Source organism: Oncorhynchus keta, chromosome 28, assembly GCF_023373465.1.
Source record: "Oncorhynchus keta strain PuntledgeMale-10-30-2019 chromosome 28, Oket_V2, whole genome shotgun sequence".
NCBI classification, from domain to species: domain Eukaryota; kingdom Metazoa; phylum Chordata; class Actinopteri; order Salmoniformes; family Salmonidae; genus Oncorhynchus; species Oncorhynchus keta.
Window position 1 is genome coordinate 1,813,695 of NC_068448.1, and position 22,819 is coordinate 1,836,513.

General features: G+C 46.2%; 1 protein-coding gene across 1 annotated transcript in view; it reads right to left on the bottom strand.

Annotated features, from left to right (window-relative positions):
* Positions 1–22,819, bottom strand: part of plxnb3 (plexin B3) — a 325,474-nt gene that overhangs the window by 72,885 nt on the left and 229,770 nt on the right. Inside the window, exons 24-29 of the mRNA XM_052484163.1 lie at positions 13,050–13,267; positions 12,104–12,282; positions 7,031–7,097; positions 6,646–6,792; positions 4,043–4,202; positions 965–1,068 (exon numbers count right to left, since the gene is read on the bottom strand). Of these exons, the coding sequence (XP_052340123.1) occupies positions 965–1,068; positions 4,043–4,202; positions 6,646–6,792; positions 7,031–7,097; positions 12,104–12,282; positions 13,050–13,267 (875 nt within the window). The remainder of the gene's footprint in view (positions 1–964; positions 1,069–4,042; positions 4,203–6,645; positions 6,793–7,030; positions 7,098–12,103; positions 12,283–13,049; positions 13,268–22,819) is intronic.

Here is a 22,819-nt window from a genome sequence, read left to right on the forward strand (position 1 = left end):
ACTCCTACTGAACACCACTCTGCACTCCTACTGAACACCACTCTGCACTCCTACTGAACACCACTCTGCACTCCTACTGAACACCACTCTGCACTCCTACTGAACACCACTCTGCACTCCTACTGAACACCACTCTGCACTCCTACTGAACACCACTCTGCACTCCTACTGAACACCACTCTGCACTCCTACTGAACACCACTCTGCACTCCTACTGAACACCACTCTGCACTCCTACTGAACACCACTCTGCACTCCTACTGAACACCACTCTACACTCCTACTGAACAAGACTCTGCACTCCTACTGAACAAGACTCTGCACTCCTACTGAACACCACTCTGCACTCCTACTGAACACCACTCTGCACTCCTACTGAACACCACTCTGCACTCCTACTGAACACCACTCTGCACTCCTACTGAACACCACTCTGCACTCCTACTGAACACCACTCTGCACTCCTACTGAACACCACTCTGCACTCCTACTGAACACCACTCTGCACTCCTACTGAACACCACTCTGCACTCCTACTGAACACCACTCTGCACTGCTACTGAACACCACTCTAGTGGTCTCTGTGTATAGTGGTGGTTGTATAGTGGTCTCTGTGTGTAGTGGTGGTTGTATAGTGGTCTCTGTGTGTAGTGGTGGTTGTATAGTTGTCTCTGTGTGTAGTGGTGGTTGTATAGTTGTCTCTGTGTGTAGTGGTGGTTGTATAGTGGTCTCTGTGTGTAGTGGTGGTTGTATAGTGGTCTCTGTGTGTAGTGGTGGTTGTATAGTTGTCTCTGTGTGTAGTGGTGGTTGTATAGTGGTCTCTGTGTGTAGTGGTGGTTGTAATAGTAGTCTCTGTGTGTAGTGGTGGTTGTATAGTGGTCTCTGTGTGTAGTGGATGTGTGTGTGTGTGTGTGTGTGTGTGTGTGTGTGTGTGTGTGTGTGTGTGTGTGTGTGTGTGTGGTACCTTGTAGTGCTGCAGAGTGTTGAGTTTCTTCCAGCGCCCCTGGACGATCGCTGTGACATCATCGTCTGACAGTGTCAGGTGACCCGCCTGTCCCGATCGCCATTCTGACGAGACAAATCATATATGTTGTCTGAATGCTACAAGACTGGGTTGAACCCAGGTTGCCTGAATTCTACAAGACTGGGTTGAACCCGGGTTGTCTGAATGCTGCAAGACTGGGTTGAACCCGAGTTGTCTGAATGCTGCAAGACTGGGTTGAACCCGGGTTGTCTGAATGCTGCAAGACTGGGTTGAACCCAGGTTGTCTGAATGCTACAAGACTGGGTTGAACCCGGGTTGTCTGAATGCTACAAGACTGGGTTGAACCCGGGTTGTCTGAATGCTACAAGACTGGGTTGAACCCGGGTTGTCTGAATGCTGCAAGACTGGGTTGAACCCAGGTTGTCTGAATGCTGCAAGACTGGGTTGAACCCAGGTTGCCTGAATGCTACAAGACTGGGTTGAACCCAGGTTGTCTGAATGCTACAAGACTGGGTTGAACCCAGGTTGTCTGAATGCTACAAGACTGGGTTGAACCCGGGTTGTCTGAATGCTACAAGACTGGGTTGAACCCAGGTTGTCTGAATGCTGCAAGACTGGGTTGAACCCGGGTTGTCTGAATGCTACAAGACTGGGTTGAACCCAGGTTGTCTGAATGCTACAAGACTGGGTTGAACCCGTGTTGTCTGAATGCTACAAGACTGGGTTGAACCCGGGTTGTCTGAATGCTGCAAGACTGGGTTGAACCCAGGTTGCCTGAATGCTACAAGACTGGGTTGAACCCAGGTTGTCTGAATGCTACAAGACTGGGTTGAACCCGTGTTGTCTGAATGCTGCAAGACTGGGTTGAACCCAGGTTGTCTGAATGCTACAAGACTGGGTTGAACCCGGGTTGTCTGAATGCTACAAGACTGGGTTGAACCCAGGTTGCCTGAATGCTACAAGACTGGGTTGAACCCAGGTTGTCTGAATGCTACAAGACTGGGTTGAACCCAGGTTGTCTGAATGCTACAAGACTGGGTTGAACCCGGGTTGTCTGAATGCTACAAGACTGGGTTGAACCCAGGTTGTCTGAATGCTGCAAGACTGGGTTGAACCCGGGTTGTCTGAATGCTACAAGACTGGGTTGAACCCAGGTTGTCTGAATGCTACAAGACTGGGTTGAACCCGTGTTGTCTGAATGCTACAAGACTGGGTTGAACCCGGGTTGTCTGAATGCTGCAAGACTGGGTTGAACCCAGGTTGCCTGAATGCTACAAGACTGGGTTGAACCCAGGTTGTCTGAATGCTACAAGACTGGGTTGAACCCGGGTTGTCTGAATGCTACAAGACTGAGTTTGCTAACACAGGTCAGGTCTCAGGTAAATTAGTTCATTGCCCGAGTGTGATTTCAAATAAATATCTGTTTGCACTTTGGGCTGCAAAGCGTTGAACGAAAGGTGCTTTACCAACTAAATTATTACAACTCATTATTCCTTACATTGGTTCTGGAAACCAGAGCACTGGTCTATTCCTTACCCGGGCCTCTATTCCTTACCCGGGCCTCTATTCCTTACCCAGGACTCTATTCCTTACCCAGGACTCTATTCCTTACCCAGGCCTCTAGTCCTTACCCAGGACTCTATTCCTTACCTGGGCCTCTAATCCTTACCCGGGCCTCTATACCTTACCCGGGCCTCTAATCCTTACCCGGGCCTCTATTCCTTACCCGGGCCTCTATTCCTTACCCGGGCCTCTATTCCTTACCCGGGCCTCTGTTCCTTACCCGGGCCTCTATTCCTTACCCGGGCCTATAGTCCTTACCCGGGCCTATAGTCCTTACCCGGGCCTCTATTCCTTACCCGGGACTCTATTCCTTACCCGGGACTCTATTCCTTACCCGGGCCTCTATTCCTTACCCGGGCCTCTATTCCTTACCCGGGCCTCTATTCCTTACCCGGGCCTCTATTCCTTACCCGGGCCTCTGTTCCTTACCCGGGCCTCTATTCCTTACCCGGGCCTATAGTCCTTACCCGGGCCTATAGTCCTTACCCGGGACTCTATTCCTTACCCGGGACTCTATTCCTTACCCGGGCCTCTATTCCTTACCCGGGCCTCTATTCCTTACCCGGGCCTCTATTCCTTACCCGGGCCTCTATTCCTTACCCGGGCCTCTATTCCTTACCCGGGCCTCTATTCCTTACCCGGGCCTCTATTCCTTACCCGGGCCTCTATTCCTTACCCGGGCCTCTATTCCTTACCCGGGCCTCTATTCCTTACCCGGGCCTCTATTCCTTACACGGGACTCTATTCCTTACCCGGGCCTCTAGTCCTTACCCGGGCCTATAGTCCTTACCCGGGACTCTATTCCTTACCCGGGCCTCTATTCCTTACACGGGCCTCTGTTCCTTACACGGGACTCTATTCCTTACCCGGGACTCTATTCCTTACCCGGGACTCTATTCCTTACCCGGGACTCTATTCCTTACCCGGGACTCTATTCCTTACCCGGGACTCTATTCCTTACCCGGGACTCTATTCCTTACCCGGGACTCTATTCCTTACCCGGGACTCTATTCCTTACACGGGCCTCTATTCCTTACCCAAGGCCTCTATTCCTTACCCAAGGCCTCTATTCCTTACCCAGGCCTCTATTCCTTACCCAGGCCTCTATTCCTTACCCAGGCCTCTATTCCTTACCCAGGCCTCTATTCCTTACCCAGGCCTCTATTCCTTACCCAGGCCTCTATTCCTTACCCAGGCCTCTATTCCTTACCCAGGCCTCTATTCCTTACCCAGGCCTCTATTTTTACCCAGGCCTCTATTCCTTACCTAGGACTCTATTCCTTACCCAGGCCTCTATTCCTTACCCAGGCCTCTATTCCTTACCCAGGCCTCTATTCCTTACCCAGGCCTCTATTCCTTACCCAGGCCTCTATTCCTTACCCAGGCCTCTATTTTTTACCCAGGCCTCTATTCCTTACCTAGGACTCTATTCCTTACCCAGGCCTCTATTCCTTACCCGGGTCTCTATTCCTTACCCAGGACTCTATTCCTTACCCAGGTCTAGTGAGTCTGCAGCAGGTCTCTGTGAGAAGGGAGCTCCTTTATAGATCTGGTCTAGGATCTTGTCTTTGACCTGTGTGATGGTGTCAGTGTCCAACACCTTGACGGGACACGGCTGCACCTCCACACCACTCTTCACCATCACCGTCAGAGTCTGACCAGAGGAGAGAGGAGGGGGGACGATGTCAACACACAAACCAAGGAAACTAAGGTAGAGTTGGAAGAGGAGAGAGAGACAGAGAGAGAGCAGAGAGAGACACAGAGACACAGAGAGAGAGAGAGAGAGAGAGAGAGAGAGAGAGAGAGAGAGACAGAGAGAGACAGAGAGAGACAGAGAGAGAGAGAGAGAGAGAGAGAGAGAGAGAGCGAGAGAGGAAGAGTAGAGAGAGAGAGAGAGAGAGAGAGAGAGAGAGAGAGAGAGAGAGAGAGAGAGAGAGAGAGAGAGAGAGAGAGAGAGAGAGAGAGAGAGAGAGAGAGAGAGAGAGAGAGAGAGAGAGAGAGAAAATACCATCACAAGACCTTACTTTAAACCAAAACAAATATGCAAGAAAAACTCATCTTCCTAGAAAACACAATTAAAAACAACCAGAACCCAACTGACTAACAAATGACTGAGGCTGAACTTTGGAAGAAAAGCCTTAAAGACACCTGAAAGGTGACAGCATCAGGAATTAAATACACCTCCTGAGCTGCAGGACGCCTTATTCAAACTGTTCAACCTGGTTTTGGAGAGTGGCTGCTTCCCTGATACACTACATGGCCAAAAGTATGTGGACACCCCTTCAAATGAGTGGATTCGGCTATTTCGCCGCACCCGCCGCTGACAGGTGGATAAAATCAGATGATGACCATGATTTTGGAATGAGATGTTGGACGAGCAGGTGTCCACATACTTACTTGGTATTTGGAACCCCATATATAAAAGCTGACAAATGAGACCCTAATAACTATGTGTCACCAGTAACATGGGGAAACCGTTCTCAGTGACCGAATACAGACCTTCCCCGGGCAACGTAACGCTCTCAGCAAAACACAAATTCTCTTTTCTACCCAGACACGGGACAACAGACCACATACTCGCATTACACTCACTAATAAACCAGCAGAGGAAAAAGTAATTGCGTGTTTTGTTGATTTTCATGTGTTGCTTTTGATTCCATATGGATGATGGATTATATTACAGAACAGCGACGATGGGGGTAAAATATACCACATCTAAAAACACATGTAGTATTAAACTGAAAAATAAAAGAAACGAGTTCTTTGCACAAGGGGGGCGAGGAGTGAGGCAAGGGTGCAGTTTAAGTCCAAACCTGTTCAACGTCTACTTCAACAAACTACCAGTGTTGTTGGACAGGTCTGTAGCCCCTCCTGCTCTACCCAGTTGTCCCTACTGTCACCAACAGATCAAGATCTACAGGAACAACTTAACATTCTTCAGGAATAAAGAATCAACTGGACATCCAGGAATCAGAGCAGCAGACAGTCCTTCAAATAGGAAACATGTCCAATGGTACAGCTACCTGGGACAATCAGTGCCTCTGGTGGATTTGGTCTGGCAGTGAATGAACTAAAAGAAAAAGCCCAGAGAGACAGAGAGAGAGAGTAGAGAGGAGAGTAGAGAGGAGAGAGGAGAGTAGAGAGGAGAGTAGAGAGGAGAGTAGAGAGGAGAGTAGAGAGGAGAGTAGAGAGGAGAGAGGAGAGTAGAGAGACAGAGAGAGAGAGAGAGAGAGAGGAGAGTAGAGAGGGAGAGGAGAGTAGAGTAGAGAGGAGAGTAGAGAGGAGAGTAGAGAGGAGAGAGGGAGAGGAGAGACAGAGAGAGAGAGTAGAGAGGAGAGAGGGAGAGGAGAGAGAGAGTAGAGAGGAGAGTAGAGAGGAGAGTAGAGAGGAGAGAGGGAGAGGAGAGACAGAGAGAGAGAGTAGAGAGGAGAGTAGAGAGGAGAGTAGAGAGGAGACTAGAGAGGAGAGAGAGAGGAGAGTAGAGAGGAGAGTAGAGAGGAGAGTAGAGAGGAGAGAGGAGAGGAGAGACAGAGAGAGAGAGTAGAGAGGAGAGAGGGAGAGGAGAGAGAGAGAGAGAGAGAGTAGAGAGGAGAGTAGAGAGGAGAGTAGAGAGGAGAGAGGGAGAGGAGAGACAGAGAGAGAGAGTAGAGAGGGAGAGTAGAGAGGAGAGTAGAGAGGAGAGTAGAGAGGAGACTAGAGAGGAGAGTAGAGAGGAGAGTAGAGAGGGAGAGGAGAGAGGGAGAGTAGAGAGGAGAGTAGAGAGGAGTAGAGAGGAGAGTAGAGAGGAGAGTAGAGAGGAGAGTAGAGAGGAGACTAGAGAGGAGAGTAGAGAGGAGAGAGGGAGAGGAGAGACAGAGAGAGAGAGTAGAGAGGATAGTAGAGAGGAGTGTAGAGAGGAGAGTAGAGAGGAGAGTAGAGAGGAGAGAGGGAGAGGAGAGACAGAGAGAGAGAGTAGAGAGGAGAGTAGAGAGGAGTGTAGAGAGGAGAGTAGAGAGGAGAGTAGAGAGGAGTGTAGAGAGGAGAGTAGAGAGGAGACTAGAGAGGAGAGTAGAGAGTAGAGAGGGAGAGGAGAGAGGGAGAGCTTGGCTGAGACATACGATAGAGCAGTAGTCGATGTCCTCTCTCAGCAGATGGCTGTCGTTCAGGGTACGCTTGGCCTTCCCCGTCACAGCGTCTACTGGTCCCTTATCCACCTGGTACTTGATGGCTCTGTACAGCATATACAGGGGCTCCCCAGCCACCTCCTACAGGGGCACACAGACACGCACGCACACACACACAGACACGCACACACACACAGTAGGAGAGTCAGATACACGTGTTCATGGGAAAAATGGGGACGGCAGAAAAATTGTACAAAATGGAGACATTTAGCTCCGCGTGCGCTCACACACACACACACACACACACACACACACACACACACACACACACACACACACACACACACACACACACACACACACACACACACATCTGTACCTTGAGGAAGGAGTAGAGACAGATGGACATCCAGTTGGTTAGCATCTTCTCCACCACTGTCTCCGTCCTGACAGACAGGCAGACAGGCAGGCAGAGAGAGAGAGACAGGCAGGCAGACAGGTAGACAGACAGGCAGACAGACAGACAGACAGACAGACAGACAGACAGACAGACAGACAGACAGACAGACAGACAGACAGACAGGCAGACAGGCAGGCAGGCAGGCAGGGAGAGAGAGAGACAGGTAGACAGACAGGCAGAGAGAGAGAGAGACAGGTAGACAGACAGGCAGACAGAGAGGCAGACAGAGAGGCAGACAGAGAGGCAGACAGAGAGGCAGACAGAGAGACAGAGAGACAGGCAGGTAGACAGACAGAGAGACAGACAGAGAGACAGGCAGAGAGACAGACAGGCAGACAGAGAGACAGAGAGACAGAGAGACAGACAGACAGACAGACAGACAGACAGACAGGCAGGTAGACAGACAGAGAGACAGGTGGAACAGAGAGACAGGCAGAGAGACAGGCAGAGAGACAGACAGGCAGACAGAGAGACAGACAGACAGACAGACAGACAAACAGAGAGACAGACAGACAGACAAGCAGACAGGCAGAGAGGAGAGAGAGACAGGCAGGCAGACAGGTAGACAGACAGGCAGACAGAGAGACAGAAGTTGTAAATCATGGTGGACAGTGTTATTCTTGATGACGAGGGTAGTAGGGATCTTTCCTTCTACTTTGAAACAATTAATTTCTATTCGGGTTGATTAGAGGAACGAATCGATGCAGTTTTGTGGTATAAATAAATAAATACAAATCTGCTGCTGATGGAGCTCATGAGCTGGACCTGTCTGAGCTGGACCTCTCTGAGCTGGACCTGTCTGAGCTGGACCTCTCTGAGCTGGATCTCTCTGAGCTGGATCTCTCTGAGCTGGACCTCTCTGAGCTGGACCTCTCTGAGCTGGACCTCTCTGAGCTGGATCTCTCTGAGCTGGATCTCTCTGAGCTGGACCTGTCTGAGCTGGACCTCTCTGAGCTGGATCTCTCTGAGCTGGATCTCTGAGCTGGACCTCTCTGAGCTGGACCTCTCTGAGCTGGACCTCTCTGAGCTGGATCTCTCTGAGCTGGATCTCTCTGAGCTGGACCTCTCTGAGCTGGACCTCTCTGAGCTGGACCTGTCTGAGCTGGACCTGTCTGAGCTGGACCTGTCTGAGCTGGACCTCTCTGAGCTGGACCTGTCTGAGCTGGACCTCTCTGAGCTGGATCTCTCTGAGCTGGATCTCTCTGAGCTGGACCTCTCTGAGCTGGACCTCTCTGAGCTGGATCTCTCTGAGCTGGACCTGTCTGAGCTGGACCTGTCTGAGCTGGAGCTGTCGGAGCTGGACCTCTCTGAGCTGGATCTCTCTGAGCTGGACCTCTCTGAGCTGGATCTCTCTGAGCTGGATCTCTCTGAGCTGGATCTCTCTGAGCTGGACCTCTCTGAGCTGGACCTGTCTGAGCTGGACCTCTCTGAGCTGGACCTCTCTGAGCTGGATCTCTCTGAGCTGGATCTGTCTGAGCTGGATCTGTCTGAGCTGGACCTCTCTGAGCTGGACCTGTCTGAGCTGGACCTGTCTGAGCTGGACCTGTCTGAGCTGGAGCCATCTGAGCTGGATCTATCTGAGCTGGACCACTCTGAGCTGGAGATCTCTGAGCTGGACCTGTCTGAGCTGGGCCTCTCTGAGCTGGACCTCTCTGAGCTGGATCTGTCTGAGCTGGACCACTCTGAGCTGGACCTGTCTGAGCTAGAGCTGTCGGAGCTGGACCTCTCTGAGCTGGATCTGTAGGCAGCTGAGCTAAACTGAGCTAAACCGGGATTCTACCACCCCACTATCAGTTAGGGGGAAACTAATGACACACCGGGATTCTACCACCCCACTATCAGTTAGGGGGGGAAACTAATGACACACCTGTTTTTGCTTTGTCATTATGGGGTATTGTGATGTCATTATGGGGTATTGTGATGTCATTATGGGGTATTGTGTGTACATTAATCCATTTGATAAGACTCTAACGTAACAAAATGTGGAAAAAGTAAATGGGCATGACTACTTTCTGAATGCACCGTACATAATGCATGTCTCAATGCTTAATAATTATTGTTCCCACTGAGCTAAAGACCCACCTGGGTCATTGAGACTGTGTTGTTCCCACTGAGCTAAAGACCCACCTGGGTCATTGAGACTGTTCCCACTGAGCTAAAGACCCACCTGGGTCATTGAGACTGTTCCCACTGAGCTAAAGACCCACCTGGGTCATTGAGACTGTGTTGTTCCCACTGAGCTAAAGACCCACCTGGGTCATTGAGACTGTGTTGTTCCCACTGAGCTGAAGACCCACCTGGGTCATTGAGACTGTGTTGTTCCCACTGAGCTAAAGACCCACCTGGGTCATTGAGACTGTGTTGTTCCCACTGAGCTAAAGACCCACCTGGGTCATTGAGACTGTGTTATTCCCACTGAGCTAAAGACCCACCTGGGTCATTGAGACTGTGTTGTTCCCACTGAGCTAAAGACCCACCTGGGTCATTGAGACTGTGTTGTTCCCACTGAGCTAAAGACCCACCTGGGTCATTGAGACTGTGTTGTTCCCACTGAGCTAAAGACCCACCTGGGTCATTGAGACTGTGTTGTTCCCACTGAGCTAAAGACCCATCTGGGTCATTGAGACTGTGTTGTTCCCACTGAGCTAAAGACCCACCTGGGTTATTGAGACTGTGTTGTTCCCACTGAGCTAAAGACCCACCTGGGTCATTTAGACTGTTCCCACTGAGCTAAAGACCCACCTGGGTCATTGAGACTGTGTTGTTCCCACTGAGCTAAAGACCCACCTGGGTCATTGAGACTGTGTTGTTCCCACTGAGCTAAAGACCCACCTGGGTCATTGAGACTGTGTTGTTCCCACTGAGCTAAAGACCCACCTGGGTCATTGAGACTGTGTTGTTCCCACTGAGCTAAAGACCCATCTGGGTCATTGAGACTGTGTTGTTCCCACTGAGCTAAAGACCCACCTGGGTTATTGAGACTGTGTTGTTCCCACTGAGCTAAAGACCCACCTGGGTCATTTAGACTGTTCCCACTGAGCTAAAGACCCACCTGGGTCATTGAGACTGTGTTGTTCCCACTGAGCTAAAGACCCACCTGGGTCATTGAGACTGTGTTGTTCCCACTGAGCTAAAGACCCACCTGGGTCATTGAGACTGTGTTGTTCCCACTGAGCTAAAGACCCACCTGGGTCATTGAGACTGTGTTGTTCCCACTGAGCTAAAGACCCACCTGGGTCATTGAGACTGTGTTGTTCCCACTGAGCTAAAGACCCACCTGGGTCATTGAGACTGTTCCCACTGAGCTAAAGACCCACCTGGGTCATTGAGACTGTTCCCACTGAGCTAAAGACCCACCTGGGTCATTGAGACTGTGTTGTTCCCACTGAGCTAAAGACCCACCTGGGTCATTGAGACTGTGTTGTTCCCACTGAGCTGAAGACCCACCTGGGTCATTGAGACTGTGTTGTTCCCACTGAGCTAAAGACCCACCTGGGTCATTGAGACTGTGTTGTTCCCACTGAGCTAAAGACCCACCTGGGTCATTGAGACTGTGTTATTCCCACTGAGCTAAAGACCCACCTGGGTCATTGAGACTGTGTTGTTCCCACTGAGCTAAAGACCCACCTGGGTCATTGAGACTGTGTTGTTCCCACTGAGCTAAAGACCCACCTGGGTCATTGAGACTGTGTTGTTCCCACTGAGCTAAAGAACCACCTGGGTCATTGAGACTGTGTTGTTCCCACTGAGCTAAAGACCCATCTGGGTCATTGAGACTGTGTTGTTCCCACTGAGCTAAAGACCCACCTGGGTCATTGAGACTGTGTTGTTCCCACTGAGCTAAAGACCCACCTGGGTCATTGAGACTGTGTTGTTCCCACTGAGCTAAAGACCCACCTGGGTCATTGAGACTGTTCCCACTGAGCTAAAGACCCACCTGGGTCATTGAGACTGTGTTGTTCCCACTGAGCTAAAGACCCACCTGGGTCATTGAGACTGTGTTGTTCCCACTGAGCTAAAGACCCACCTGGGTCATTGAGACTGTGTTGTTCCCACTGAGCTAAAGACCCACCTGGGTCATTGAGACTGTGTTGTTCCCACTGAGCTAAAGACCCACCTGGGTCATTGAGACTGTTCCCACTGAGCTAAAGACCCACCTGGGTCATTGAGACTGTGTTGTTCCCACTGAGCTAAAGACCCACCTGGGTCATTGAGACTGTGTTGTTCCCACTGAGCTAAAGACCCACCTGGGTCATTGAGACTGTGTTGTTCCCACTGAGCTAAAGACCCACCTGGGTCATTGAGACTGTGTTGTTCCCACTGAGCTAAAGACCCACCTGGGTCATTTAGACTGTTCCCACTGAGCTAAAGACCCACCTGGGTCATTGAGACTGTGTTGTTCCCACTGAGCTAAAGACCCACCTGGGTCATTGAGACTGTTCCCACTGAGCTAAAGACCCACCTGGGTCATTGAGACTGTTCCCACTGAGCTAAAGACCCACCTGGGTCATTGAGACTGTGTTGTTCCCACTGAGCTAAAGACCCACCTGGGTCATTGAGACTGTGTTGTTCCCACTGAGCTAAAGACCCACCTGGGTCATTGAGACTGTTCCCACTGAGCTAAAGACCCACCTGGGTCATTGAGACTGTGTTGTTCCCACTGAGCTAAAGACCCACCTGGGTCATTGAGACTGTGTTGTTCCCACTGAGCTAAAGACCCACCTGGGTCATTGAGACTGTGTTGTTCCCACTGAGCTAAAGACCCACCTGGGTCATTGAGACTGTGTTGTTCCCACTGAGCTAAAGACCCACCTGGGTCATTGAGACTGTGTTATTCCCACTGAGCTAAAGACCCACCTGGGTCATTGAGACTGTGTTATTCCCACTGAGCTAAAGACCCACCTGGATCATTGAGACTGTGTTGTTCCCACTGAGCTAAAGACCCACCTGGGTCATTGAGACTGTGTTGTTCCCACTGAGCTAAAGACCCACCTGCGCAGCATGAGTTTGGGGTTCTTGGCGACGTACTGCTGCACCAGGTCTCCCAGTAAGGTCTTCATGACATCGGTGAAGTACTCCAGCTTGTCGTGCAGGGCCATGGTCAGGAGAGACGCCACGTAGCCACGGTCACGCTGGGAGAAGTTCTGCTGGGCCTCCAGCGTGTGGATGAACTGGAAGAGTAGGAGAATAGATTACTTTAAAGTTCAATATGTCTTCTGCTTTATCCCCTCTGAGAGCCTGGAACAGTTGGTAGCCATATTACGATGCCCCTGGTACAGTTGGTAGCCATATTACGATGCCCCTGGTACAGTTGGTAGCCATATTACGATGCCCCTGGTACAGTTGGTAGCCAGATTACGATGCCCCTGGTACAGTTGGTAGCCATATTACGATGCCCCTGGTACAGTTGGTAGCCATATTACGAGGTAGCCAGATTACGATGCCCCTGGAACAGTTGGTAGCCATATTACGAGGTAGCCATATTACGATGCCCCTGGTACAGTTGGTAGCCATATTACGATGCCCCTGGAGCAGTTGGTAGCCATATTACGATGCCCCTGGTACAGTTGGTAGCCATATTACGATGCCCCTGGTACAGTTGGTAGCCATATTACGATGCCCCTGGTACAGTTGGTAGCCATATTACGATGCCCCTGGAACAGTTGGTAGCCATATTACGATGCCCCTGGAACAGTTGGTAGCCATATAATGGCCCTATGTTCAAGGTAGTTAAGTACCTTACTCAAGGGCGCAATGGCAGGGGCCGGCATCTAGAATTTGATACCAGCAAACCAATGGTTGCCAGCTCACTTCCTACTAGATTTGTCCAGACAAAGCTCACTTCCACCAGATTTGTCTGGACAAACCAACACTTTCCCTGTCTGCCTGCACTTCCTTCTGTCCGTCTATATGTCTATATGTCCAACCATTTACTCACCCTGATAAGGAACAGTCTGTTGTTGAGGAGGTTGTTGAGTTGTCCCAGGCCCTGTTCCACCGTCCGTCTGCGGGACTCTGGCAGGTCCAGGTTCTGACTCAGGGGCGCCCCCCTCTGGCCGGGGAAGAACACGCGCTCTGCATATGTCTTATAGTCCAGGAGAGGAATACCTGGTCCACCCACATCACTACTCAGATCCATCATCTCTGTCATCAGATCTGGGGAGGAGGAGTGGAGAGGAGAGGAGGAGAGAGGAGGAGAGGAGAGGAGGAGAGGAGAAGAGGAGGCGATAAGAGGAGGGGAGGAGGAGAGGATGGGAGAAGAGGGGAGAAGAGGAGGAGAGGGGAGAGGAGGGGAGGGGGAGAAGGAGAGGAGAGGAGGGGAGGGGAGAAGGAGAGGAGGGGAGAAGGAGAGAAGGGGAGAAGAGGAGGGAGGGGAGAAGAGGAGGGGAGGGGAGAAGAGGAGGGGGGGGGGGGGAGGAGAGGAGAAGAGGAGGGGAGAGGAGAAGAGGGGAGAGGAGGAGGGGAGAAGAGGAGGAGAGGGGAGAGGAGGGGAGAAGGAGAGGAGGGGAGGGGAGAAGGAGAGGAGGGGAGGAGAGAAGGGGAGAAGAGGAGGGGAGGGAGAAGAGGAGGGGAGGGGAGAAGAGGAGGGGAGGGGGAGGAGAGGAGAAGAGGAGGGAGAGGAGAAGAGGGGAGAGGAGGAGGGGAGAAGAGGAGGAGAGAGGGGAGAGGAGGGGAGGGGGAGAAGGAGAGGAGGGGAGAAGGAGAGGAGGGGAGAAGGAGAGAAGGGGAGAAGAGGAGGGAGAAGGAGAGGAGAGGGGAGAAGAGGAGGGGAGGAGGGGAGGGGAGAAGAGGAGGGGAGGGGAGAAGGAGAGGAGAGGAGGGAGAAGGAGAGGAGAGGAGGAGAGGGGAGAAGGAGAGGAGGGGAGAAGGAGCGAAGTGGAGGGGAGAAGGAGAGGAGGGGGGAGAAGAGGGGAGAGGAGAAGAGAGGATGAGAGGGGGAAGAGGAGGGGAGGGGAGAATAGGGGAGAAGAGGAGGGGACAGGAGAAGAGGAGGAGAGGGGGAAGAGGAGGGGAGGGGAGGGGAGAATAGGGGAGAAGAGGAGGGGAGGGGAGAAGGAGAGGAGGGGTGAGAAGAGGAGGGAGAAGAGGAGGAGAGAAGTGGAAGAGAGGATTGTAGAGGAGGGGACAGGAGGAGGATAAATGAATCCTGTCTTTATGAAGGCTCAGGAGCTGTGTCAATGCATCCAAAATGGCAAACTATCCCCCATGTAAAGAACTATCCCCTAAAGAACTATCCCCTATGTAAAGAACTATCCCCTATGTAAATAACTATCCCCTAAAGAACTATCCCCTATGTAAAGCACTATCCCCTATGTAAAGCACTATCCCCTATGTAAAGAACTATCCCCTATGTAAAGAACTATCCCCTATGTAAAGCACTATCCCCTATGTAAAGAACTATCCCCTATGTAAAGAACTATCCCCTATGTAAAGCACTATCCCCTATGTAAAGAACTATCCCTATGTAAAGAACTATCCCCTATGTAAAGCACTATCCCCTATGTAAAGAACTTTCCCCTATGTAAAGAACTATCCCCTATGTAAAGAACTATCCCCTATGTAAAGCACTATCCCTATGTAAAGAACTATCCCCTATGTAAAGAACTATCCCCTATGTAAAGAACTATCCCCTATGTAAAGCACTATCCCCTATGTAAAGAACTATCCCCTATGTAAAGAACTATCCCCTATGTAAAGAACTATCCCCTATGTAAAGAACTATCCCCTATGTAAAGAACTATCCCCTATGTAAAGAACTATCCCCTATGTAAAGCACTATCCCCTATGTAAAGAACTATCCCCTATGTAAAGAACTATCCCCTATGTAAAGAACTATCCCCTATGTAAAGAACTATCCCCTATGTAAAGAACTATCCCCTATGTAAAGAACTATCCCCTATGTAAAGAACTATCCCCTATGTAAAAAACTATCCCTTAAAGAACTATCCCCTATGTAAAGCACTATCCCCTATGTAAAGCACTATCCCCTATGTAAAGAACTATCCCCTATGTAAAGAACTATCCCCTATGTAAAGAACTATCCCCTATGTAAAGAACTATCCCCTATGTAAAGAACTATCCCCCATGTAAAGAACTATCCCCTATGTAAAGAACTATCCCCTATGTAAAGAACTATCCCCTATGTAAAGCACTATCCCCTATGTAAAGAACTATCCCCTATGTAAAGAACTATCCCCTATGTAAAGAACTATCCCCTATGTAAAGCACTATCCCCTATGTAAAGAACTATCCCCTATGTAAAGAACTATCCCCTATGTAAAGAACTATCCCCTATGTAAAGCACTATCCCCTATGTAAAGAACTATCCCCTATGTAAAGAACTATCCCCTATGTAAAGAACTATCCCCTATGTAAAGAACTATCCCCTATGTAAAGAACTATCCCCTATGTAAAGCACTATCCCCTATGTAAAGAACTATCCCCTATGTAAAGAACTATCCCCTATGTAAAGAACTATCCCCTATGTAAAGAACTATCCCTATGTAAAGAACTATCCCCTATGTAAAGAACTATCCCCTATGTAAAGAACTATCCCTATGTAAAGAACTATCCCTATGTAAAGCACTATCCCCTATGTAAAGAACTATCCCTATGTAAAGAACTATCCCCATGTAAAGAACTATCCCTAAAGAACTATCCCCTATGTAAAGAACTATCCCCTATGTAAAGAACTATCCCTATGTAAAGAACTATCCCCTAAAGAACTATCCCCTATGTAAAGAACTATCCCCCATGTAAAGAACTATCCCCTAAAGAACTATCCCCTATGTAAAGAACTATCCCCCATGTAAAGAACTATCCCCTAAAGAACTATCCCCTATGTAAAGAACTATCCCCTATGTAAAGAACTATCCCCTATGTAAAGAACTATCCCCTATGTAAAGAACTATCCCCTATGTAAAGAACTATCCCCTATGTAAAAAATCTATCCCTATGTAAAGAACTATCCCCTATGTAAAGAACTATCCCCTATGTAAAGAACTATCCCCCATGTAAAGAACTATCCCTAAATAACTATCCCCTATGTAAAGAACTATCCCCTATGTAAAGCACTATCCCTATGTAAAGAACTATCCCCTATGTAAAGAACTATCCCCTATGTAAAGAACTATCCCTATGTAAAGCACTATCCCTATGTAAAGCACTATCCCCTATGTAAATAACTATCCCCTATGTAAAGAACTATCCCTATGTAAAGCACTATCCCTATGTAAAGCACTATCCCCTATGTAAAGCACTATCCCCTATGTAAAGCACTAATCCCTATGTAAAGAACTATCCCTATGTAAAGAACTATCCCCTATGTAAAGAACTATCCCCTATGTAAAGAACTATCCCCTATGTAAAGAACTAATCCCTATGTAAAGAACTAATCCCTATGTAAAGAACTAATCCCTATGTAAAGAACTAATCCCTATGTAAAGAACTATCCCCTATGTAAAGAACTATCCCCTATGTAAAGAACTATCCCCTATGTAAAGAACTAATCCCTATGTAAAGAACTATCCCCTATGTAAAGAACTATCCCTATGTAAAGAACTATCCCCTATGTAAAGAACTATCCCCTATGTAAAGAACTATCCCTATGTAAAGAACTATCCCCTATGTAAAGCACTATCCCCTATGTAAAGAACTATCTCCTATGTAAAGAACTATCCCCTATGTAAAGAACTATCCCCTATGTAAAGAACTATCCCCTATGTAAAGAACTAATCCCTATGTAAAGAACTATCCCTATGTAAAGAACTATCCCCTATGTAAAGCACTATCCCCTATGTAAAGAACTATCCCCTATGTAAAGAACTATCCCCTATGTAAAGAACTATCCCCTATGTAAAGAACTATCCCCTATGTAAAGAACTATCCCCTATGTAAAGAACTATCCCTATGTAAAGCACTATCCCCTATGTAAAGAACTATCCCTATGTAAAGAACTATCCCTATGTAAAGAACTATCCCCTATGTAAAGAACTATCCCCTATGTAAAGAACTATCCCCTATGTAAATAACTATCCCTATGTAAAGAACTATCCCTATGTAAAGCACTATCCCCTATGTAAAGAACTATCCCCTATGTAAAGCACTATCCCCTATGTAAAGAACTATCCCCTATGTAAAGAACTATCCCTATGTAAAGCACTATCCCCTATGTAAAGAACTGTCCCCTAAAGAACTATCCCCTATGTAAAGCACTATCCCTATGTAAAGAACTATCCCCTATGTAAAGAACTATCCCTATGTAAAGCACTATCCCCTATGTAAAGCACTATCCCTATGTAAAGAACTATCCCCTATGTAAAGAACTATCCCCTATGTAAAGAACTATCCCTATGTAAAGAACTATCCCCTATGTAAAGAACTATCCCTATGTAAAGAACTATCCCCAAAGAACTATCCCCTATGTAAAGAAATCCCCTAAAGAACTATCCCCTATGTAAAGAACTATCCCCTATGTAAAGAACTATCCCCTAAAGAACTATCCCCTATGTAAAGAACTATCCCCTATGTAAAGAACTATCCTAAAGAACTATGTATGTAAAGAACTATCCCCCCTAAAGAACTATCCCCTATGTAAAGAACTAATCCCTATGTAAAGAACTATCCCCTATGTAAAGAACTATCCCCTATGTAAAGAACTATCCCCTATGTAAAGAACTATCCCCTATGTAAAGAACTATCCCCTATGTAAAGAACTAATCCCTATGTAAAGAACTATCCCCTATGTAAAGAACTATCCCCTATGTAAAGAACTATCCCCTATGTAAAGAACTATCCCCTATGTAAAGAACTATCCCCTATGTAAAGAACTATCCCCTATGTAAAGAACTATCCCCTATGTAAAGAACTATCCCCTATGTAAAGAACTAATCCCTATGTAAAGAACTATCCCCTATGTAAAGAACTATCCCCTATGTAAAGAACTATCCCCTATGTAAAGAACTAATCCCTATGTAAAGAACTATCCCCTATGTAAAGAACTATCCCCTATGTAAAGAACTAATCCCTATGTAAAGAACTAATCCCTATGTAAAGAACTATCCCCTATGTAAAGAACTATCCCCTATGTAAAGAACTATCCCCTATGTAAAGAACTATCCCCTATGTAAAGAACTAATCCCTATGTAAAGAACTATCCCCTATGTAAAGAACTATCCCCTATGTAAAGAACTATCCCCTATGTAAAGCACTATCCCTATGTAAAGAACTATCCCCTATGTAAAGAACTATCCCTATGTAAAGAACTATCCCCTAAATGTAAAGAACTATCCCCTATGTAAAGAACTATCCCCTATGTAAAGAACTATCCCCTATGTAAAGAACTATCCCCTATGTAAAGAACTATCCCCTATGTAAAGAACTATCCCCTATGTAAAGAACTATCCCCTATGTAAAGAACTATCCCCTATGTAAAGAACTATCCCCTATGTAAAGAACTATCCCCTATGTAAAGAACTGTCCCCTAAAGAACTATCCCCTATGTAAAGAACTATCCCCTATGTAAAGAACTATCCCCTATGTAAAGAACTATCCCCTATGTAAAGAACTGTCCCCTAAAGAACTATCCCCTATGTAAAGAACTATCCCCTATGTAAAGAACTATCCCCTATGTAAAGAACTATCCCCTATGTAAAGAACTATCCCCTATGTAAAGAACTATCCCCTATGTAAAGAACTATCCCCTATGTAAAGAACTATCCCCTATGTAAAGAACTATCCCCTATGTAAAGAACTATCCCCTATGTAAAGAACTATCCCCTATGTAAAGAACTATCCCCTATGTAAAGAACTATCCCCTATGTAAATAACTATCCCCTATGTAAAGAACTATCCCCTATGTAAAGAACTATCCCCTATGTAAAGAACTATCCCCTATGTAAAGAACTATCCCCTATGTAAAGAACTATCCCCTATGTAAAGAACTATCCCCTATGTAAAGAACTATCCCCTATGTAAAGAACTATCCCCTATGTAAAGCACTATCCCCTATGTAAAGCACTATCCCCTATGTAAATAACTATCCCCTATGTAAAGAACTGTCCCCTAAAGAACTATCCCCTATGTAAAGCACTATCCCCTATGTAAAGAACTATCCCCTATGTAAAGAACTATCCCCTATGTAAAGAACTATCCCCTATGTAAAGAACTATCCCTATGTAAAGAACTATCCCTATGTAAAGCACTATCCCCTATGTAAAGAACTATCCCCTATGTAAAGAACTATCCCCTATGTAAAGAACTATCCCCTATGTAAAGCACTATCCCCTATGTAAAGAACTGTCCCCTAAAGAACTATCCCCTATGTAAAGCACTATCCCCTATGTAAAGCACTATCCCCTATGTAAAGAACTATCCCCTATGTAAAGAACTATCCCTATGTAAAGAACTATCCCCTATGTAAAGAACTATCCCTATGTAAAGAACTATCCCCTATGTAAAGAACTATCCCCTAAAATGTAAAGAACTATCCCCTATGTAAAGAACTATCCCCTATGTAAAGAACTATCCCCTAAAGAACTAAGAACTATCCCCTATGTAAAGAACTATCCCTAAAGAACTATCCCTATGTAAAGAACTATCCCCCAAAGAACTATCCCCTATGTAAAGAACTATCCCCTATGTAAAGAACTATCCCCTATGTAAAGCACTATCCCCTATGTAAAGAACTATCCCCTATGTAAAGAACTATCCCCTATGTAAAGAACTATCCCCTAAGTAAAGCACTATCCCCTATGTAAAGCACTATCCCCTATGTAAATAACTATCCCCTATGTAAAGAACTATCCCTATGTAAAGAACTATCCCTATGTAAAGCACTATCCCCTATGTAAAGCACTATCCCCTATGTAAAGAACTATCCCTATGTAAAGAACTATCCCCTATGTAAAGAACTATCCCCTATGTAAAGAACTATCCCCTATGTAAAGAACTATCCCCTATGTAAAGCACTATCCCTATGTAAAGCACTATCCCCTATGTAAAGAACTATCCCCTATGTAAAGAACTATCCCCTATGTAAAGCACTATCCCCTATGTAAAGAACTATCCCTATGTAAAGAACTATCCCCTATGTAAAGAACTATCCCCTATGTAAAGAACTATCCCCTATGTAAAGAACTATCCCCTATGTAAAGAACTATCCCCTATGTAAAGAACTATCCCCTATGTAAAGAACTATCCCCTATGTAAAGAACTATCCCCTATGTAAAGCACTATCCCCTATGTAAAGAACTATCCCTATGTAAAGCACTATCCCCTATGTAAAGCACTATCCCCTATGTAAAGAACTATCCCTATGTAAAGAACTATCCCTATGTAAAGCACTATCCCTATGTAAAGAACTGTCCCCTAAAGAACTATCCCCTATGTAAAGCACTATCCCCTATGTAAAGAACTATCCCCTATGTAAAGAACTATCCCCTATGTAAAGAACTATCCCCTATGTAAAGAACTATCCCCTATGTAAAGCACTATCCCTATGTAAAGAACTATCCCCTATGTAAAGAACTATCCCCTATGTAAAGAACTATCCCCTATGTAAAGAACTATCCCCTATGTAAAGAACTATCCCTATGTAAAGCACTATCCCCTATGTAAATAACTATCCCCTATGTAAAGAACTGTCCCCTATGTAAAGAACTATCCCCTATGTAAAGCACTATCCCCTATGTAAAGAACTATCCCCTATGTAAAGAACTATCCCCTATGTAAAGCACTATCCCCTATGTAAAGAACTGTCCCCTAAAGAACTATCCCTATGTAAAGCACTATCCCCTATGTAAAGAACTATCCCCTATGTAAAGCACTATCCCCTATGTAAAGAACTATCCCTATGTAAAGAACTATCCCCTATGTAAAGAACTATCCCCTATGTAAAGAACTATCCCCTATGTAAAGAACTATCCCCTATGTAAAGAACTATCCCCTATGTAAAGCACTATCCCCTATGTAAAGCACTATCCCTATGTAAATAACTATCCCCTATGTAAAGAACTATCCCCTATGTAAAGAACTATCCCTATGTAAAGAACTATCCCTATGTAAAGCACTATCCCCTATGTAAAGAACTATCCCCTATGTAAAGAACTATCCCCTATGTAAAGAACTATCCCCTATGTAAAGCACTATCCCCTATGTAAAGCACTATCCCCTATGTAAAGAACTATCCCCTATGTAAAGAACTATCCCCTATGTAAAGAACTATCCCCTATGTAAAGCACTATCCCCTATGTAAAGAACTATCCCTATGTAAAGCACTATCCCCTATGTAAAGAACTATCCCATATGTAAAGCACTATCCCTATGTAAAGAACTATCCCCTATGTAAATAACTATCCCCTATGTAAAGAACTATCCCCTATGTAAAGAACTATCCCCTATGTAAAGAACTATCCCCTATGTAAAGCACTATCCCCTATGTAAAAATAACTATCCCCTAAAAGAACTATCCCTATGTAAAGAACTATCCCCTAAAGAACTATCCCCTATGTAAAGAACTATCCCCTATGTAAAGAACTATCCCCTATGTAAAGAACTATCCCCTATGTAAAGCACTATCCCCTATGTAAAGAACTATCCCCTATGTAAAGAACTATCCCCTATGTAAAGAACTATCCCCTATGTAAAGCACTATCCCCTATGTAAAGCACTATCCCCTATGTAAATAACTATCCCCTATGTAAAGAACTGTCCCCTAAAGAACTATCCCCTATGTAAAGCACTATCCCCTATGTAAAGAACTATCCCCTATGTAAAGAACTATCCCTATGTAAAGAACTATCCCCTATGTAAAGAACTATCCCCTATGTAAAGAACTATCCCCTATGTAAAGCACTATCCCCTATGTAAAGCACTATCCCCTATGTAAAGAACTATCCCCTATGTAAAGAACTATCCCCTATGTAAAGCACTATCCCCTATGTAAAGAACTATCCCTATGTAAAGAACTATCCCCTATGTAAAGAACTATCCCCTATGTAAAGAACTATCCCCTATGTAAAGAACTATCCCTATGTAAAGAACTATCCCCTATGTAAAGAACTATCCCCTATGTAAAGAACTATCCCTATGTAAAGAACTATCCCCTATGTAAAGCACTATCCCTATGTAAAGCACTATCCCCTAAATAACTATCCCTATGTAAAGAACTATCCCCTATGTAAAGAACTATCTCCTATGTAAAGAACTATCCCCTATGTAAAGAACTAATCCCTATGTAAAGAACTATCCCTATGTAAAGAACTATCCCCTATGTAAAGAACTATCCCCTATGTAAAGAACTATCCCCTATGTAAAGAACTAATCCCTATGTAAATAACTATCCCCTATGTAAAGAACTATCCCCTATGTAAAGAACTACCCCCTATGTAAAGAACTATCCCCTATGTAAAGCACTATCCCCTATGTAAAGCACTATCCCCTATGTAAAGAACTATCCCCTATGTAAAGAACTATCCCCTATGTAAAGAACTATCCCCTATGTAAAGAACTATCCCCTATGTAAAGAACTATCCCCTATGTAAAGAACTATCCCCTATGTAAAGAACTATCCCCTATGTAAAGCACTATCCCCTATGTAAAGCACTATCCCCTATGTAAAGAACTATCCCCTATGTAAAGAACTATCCCCTATGTAAAGCACTATCCCCTATGTAAAGCACTATCCCCTATGTAAAGCACTATCCCCTA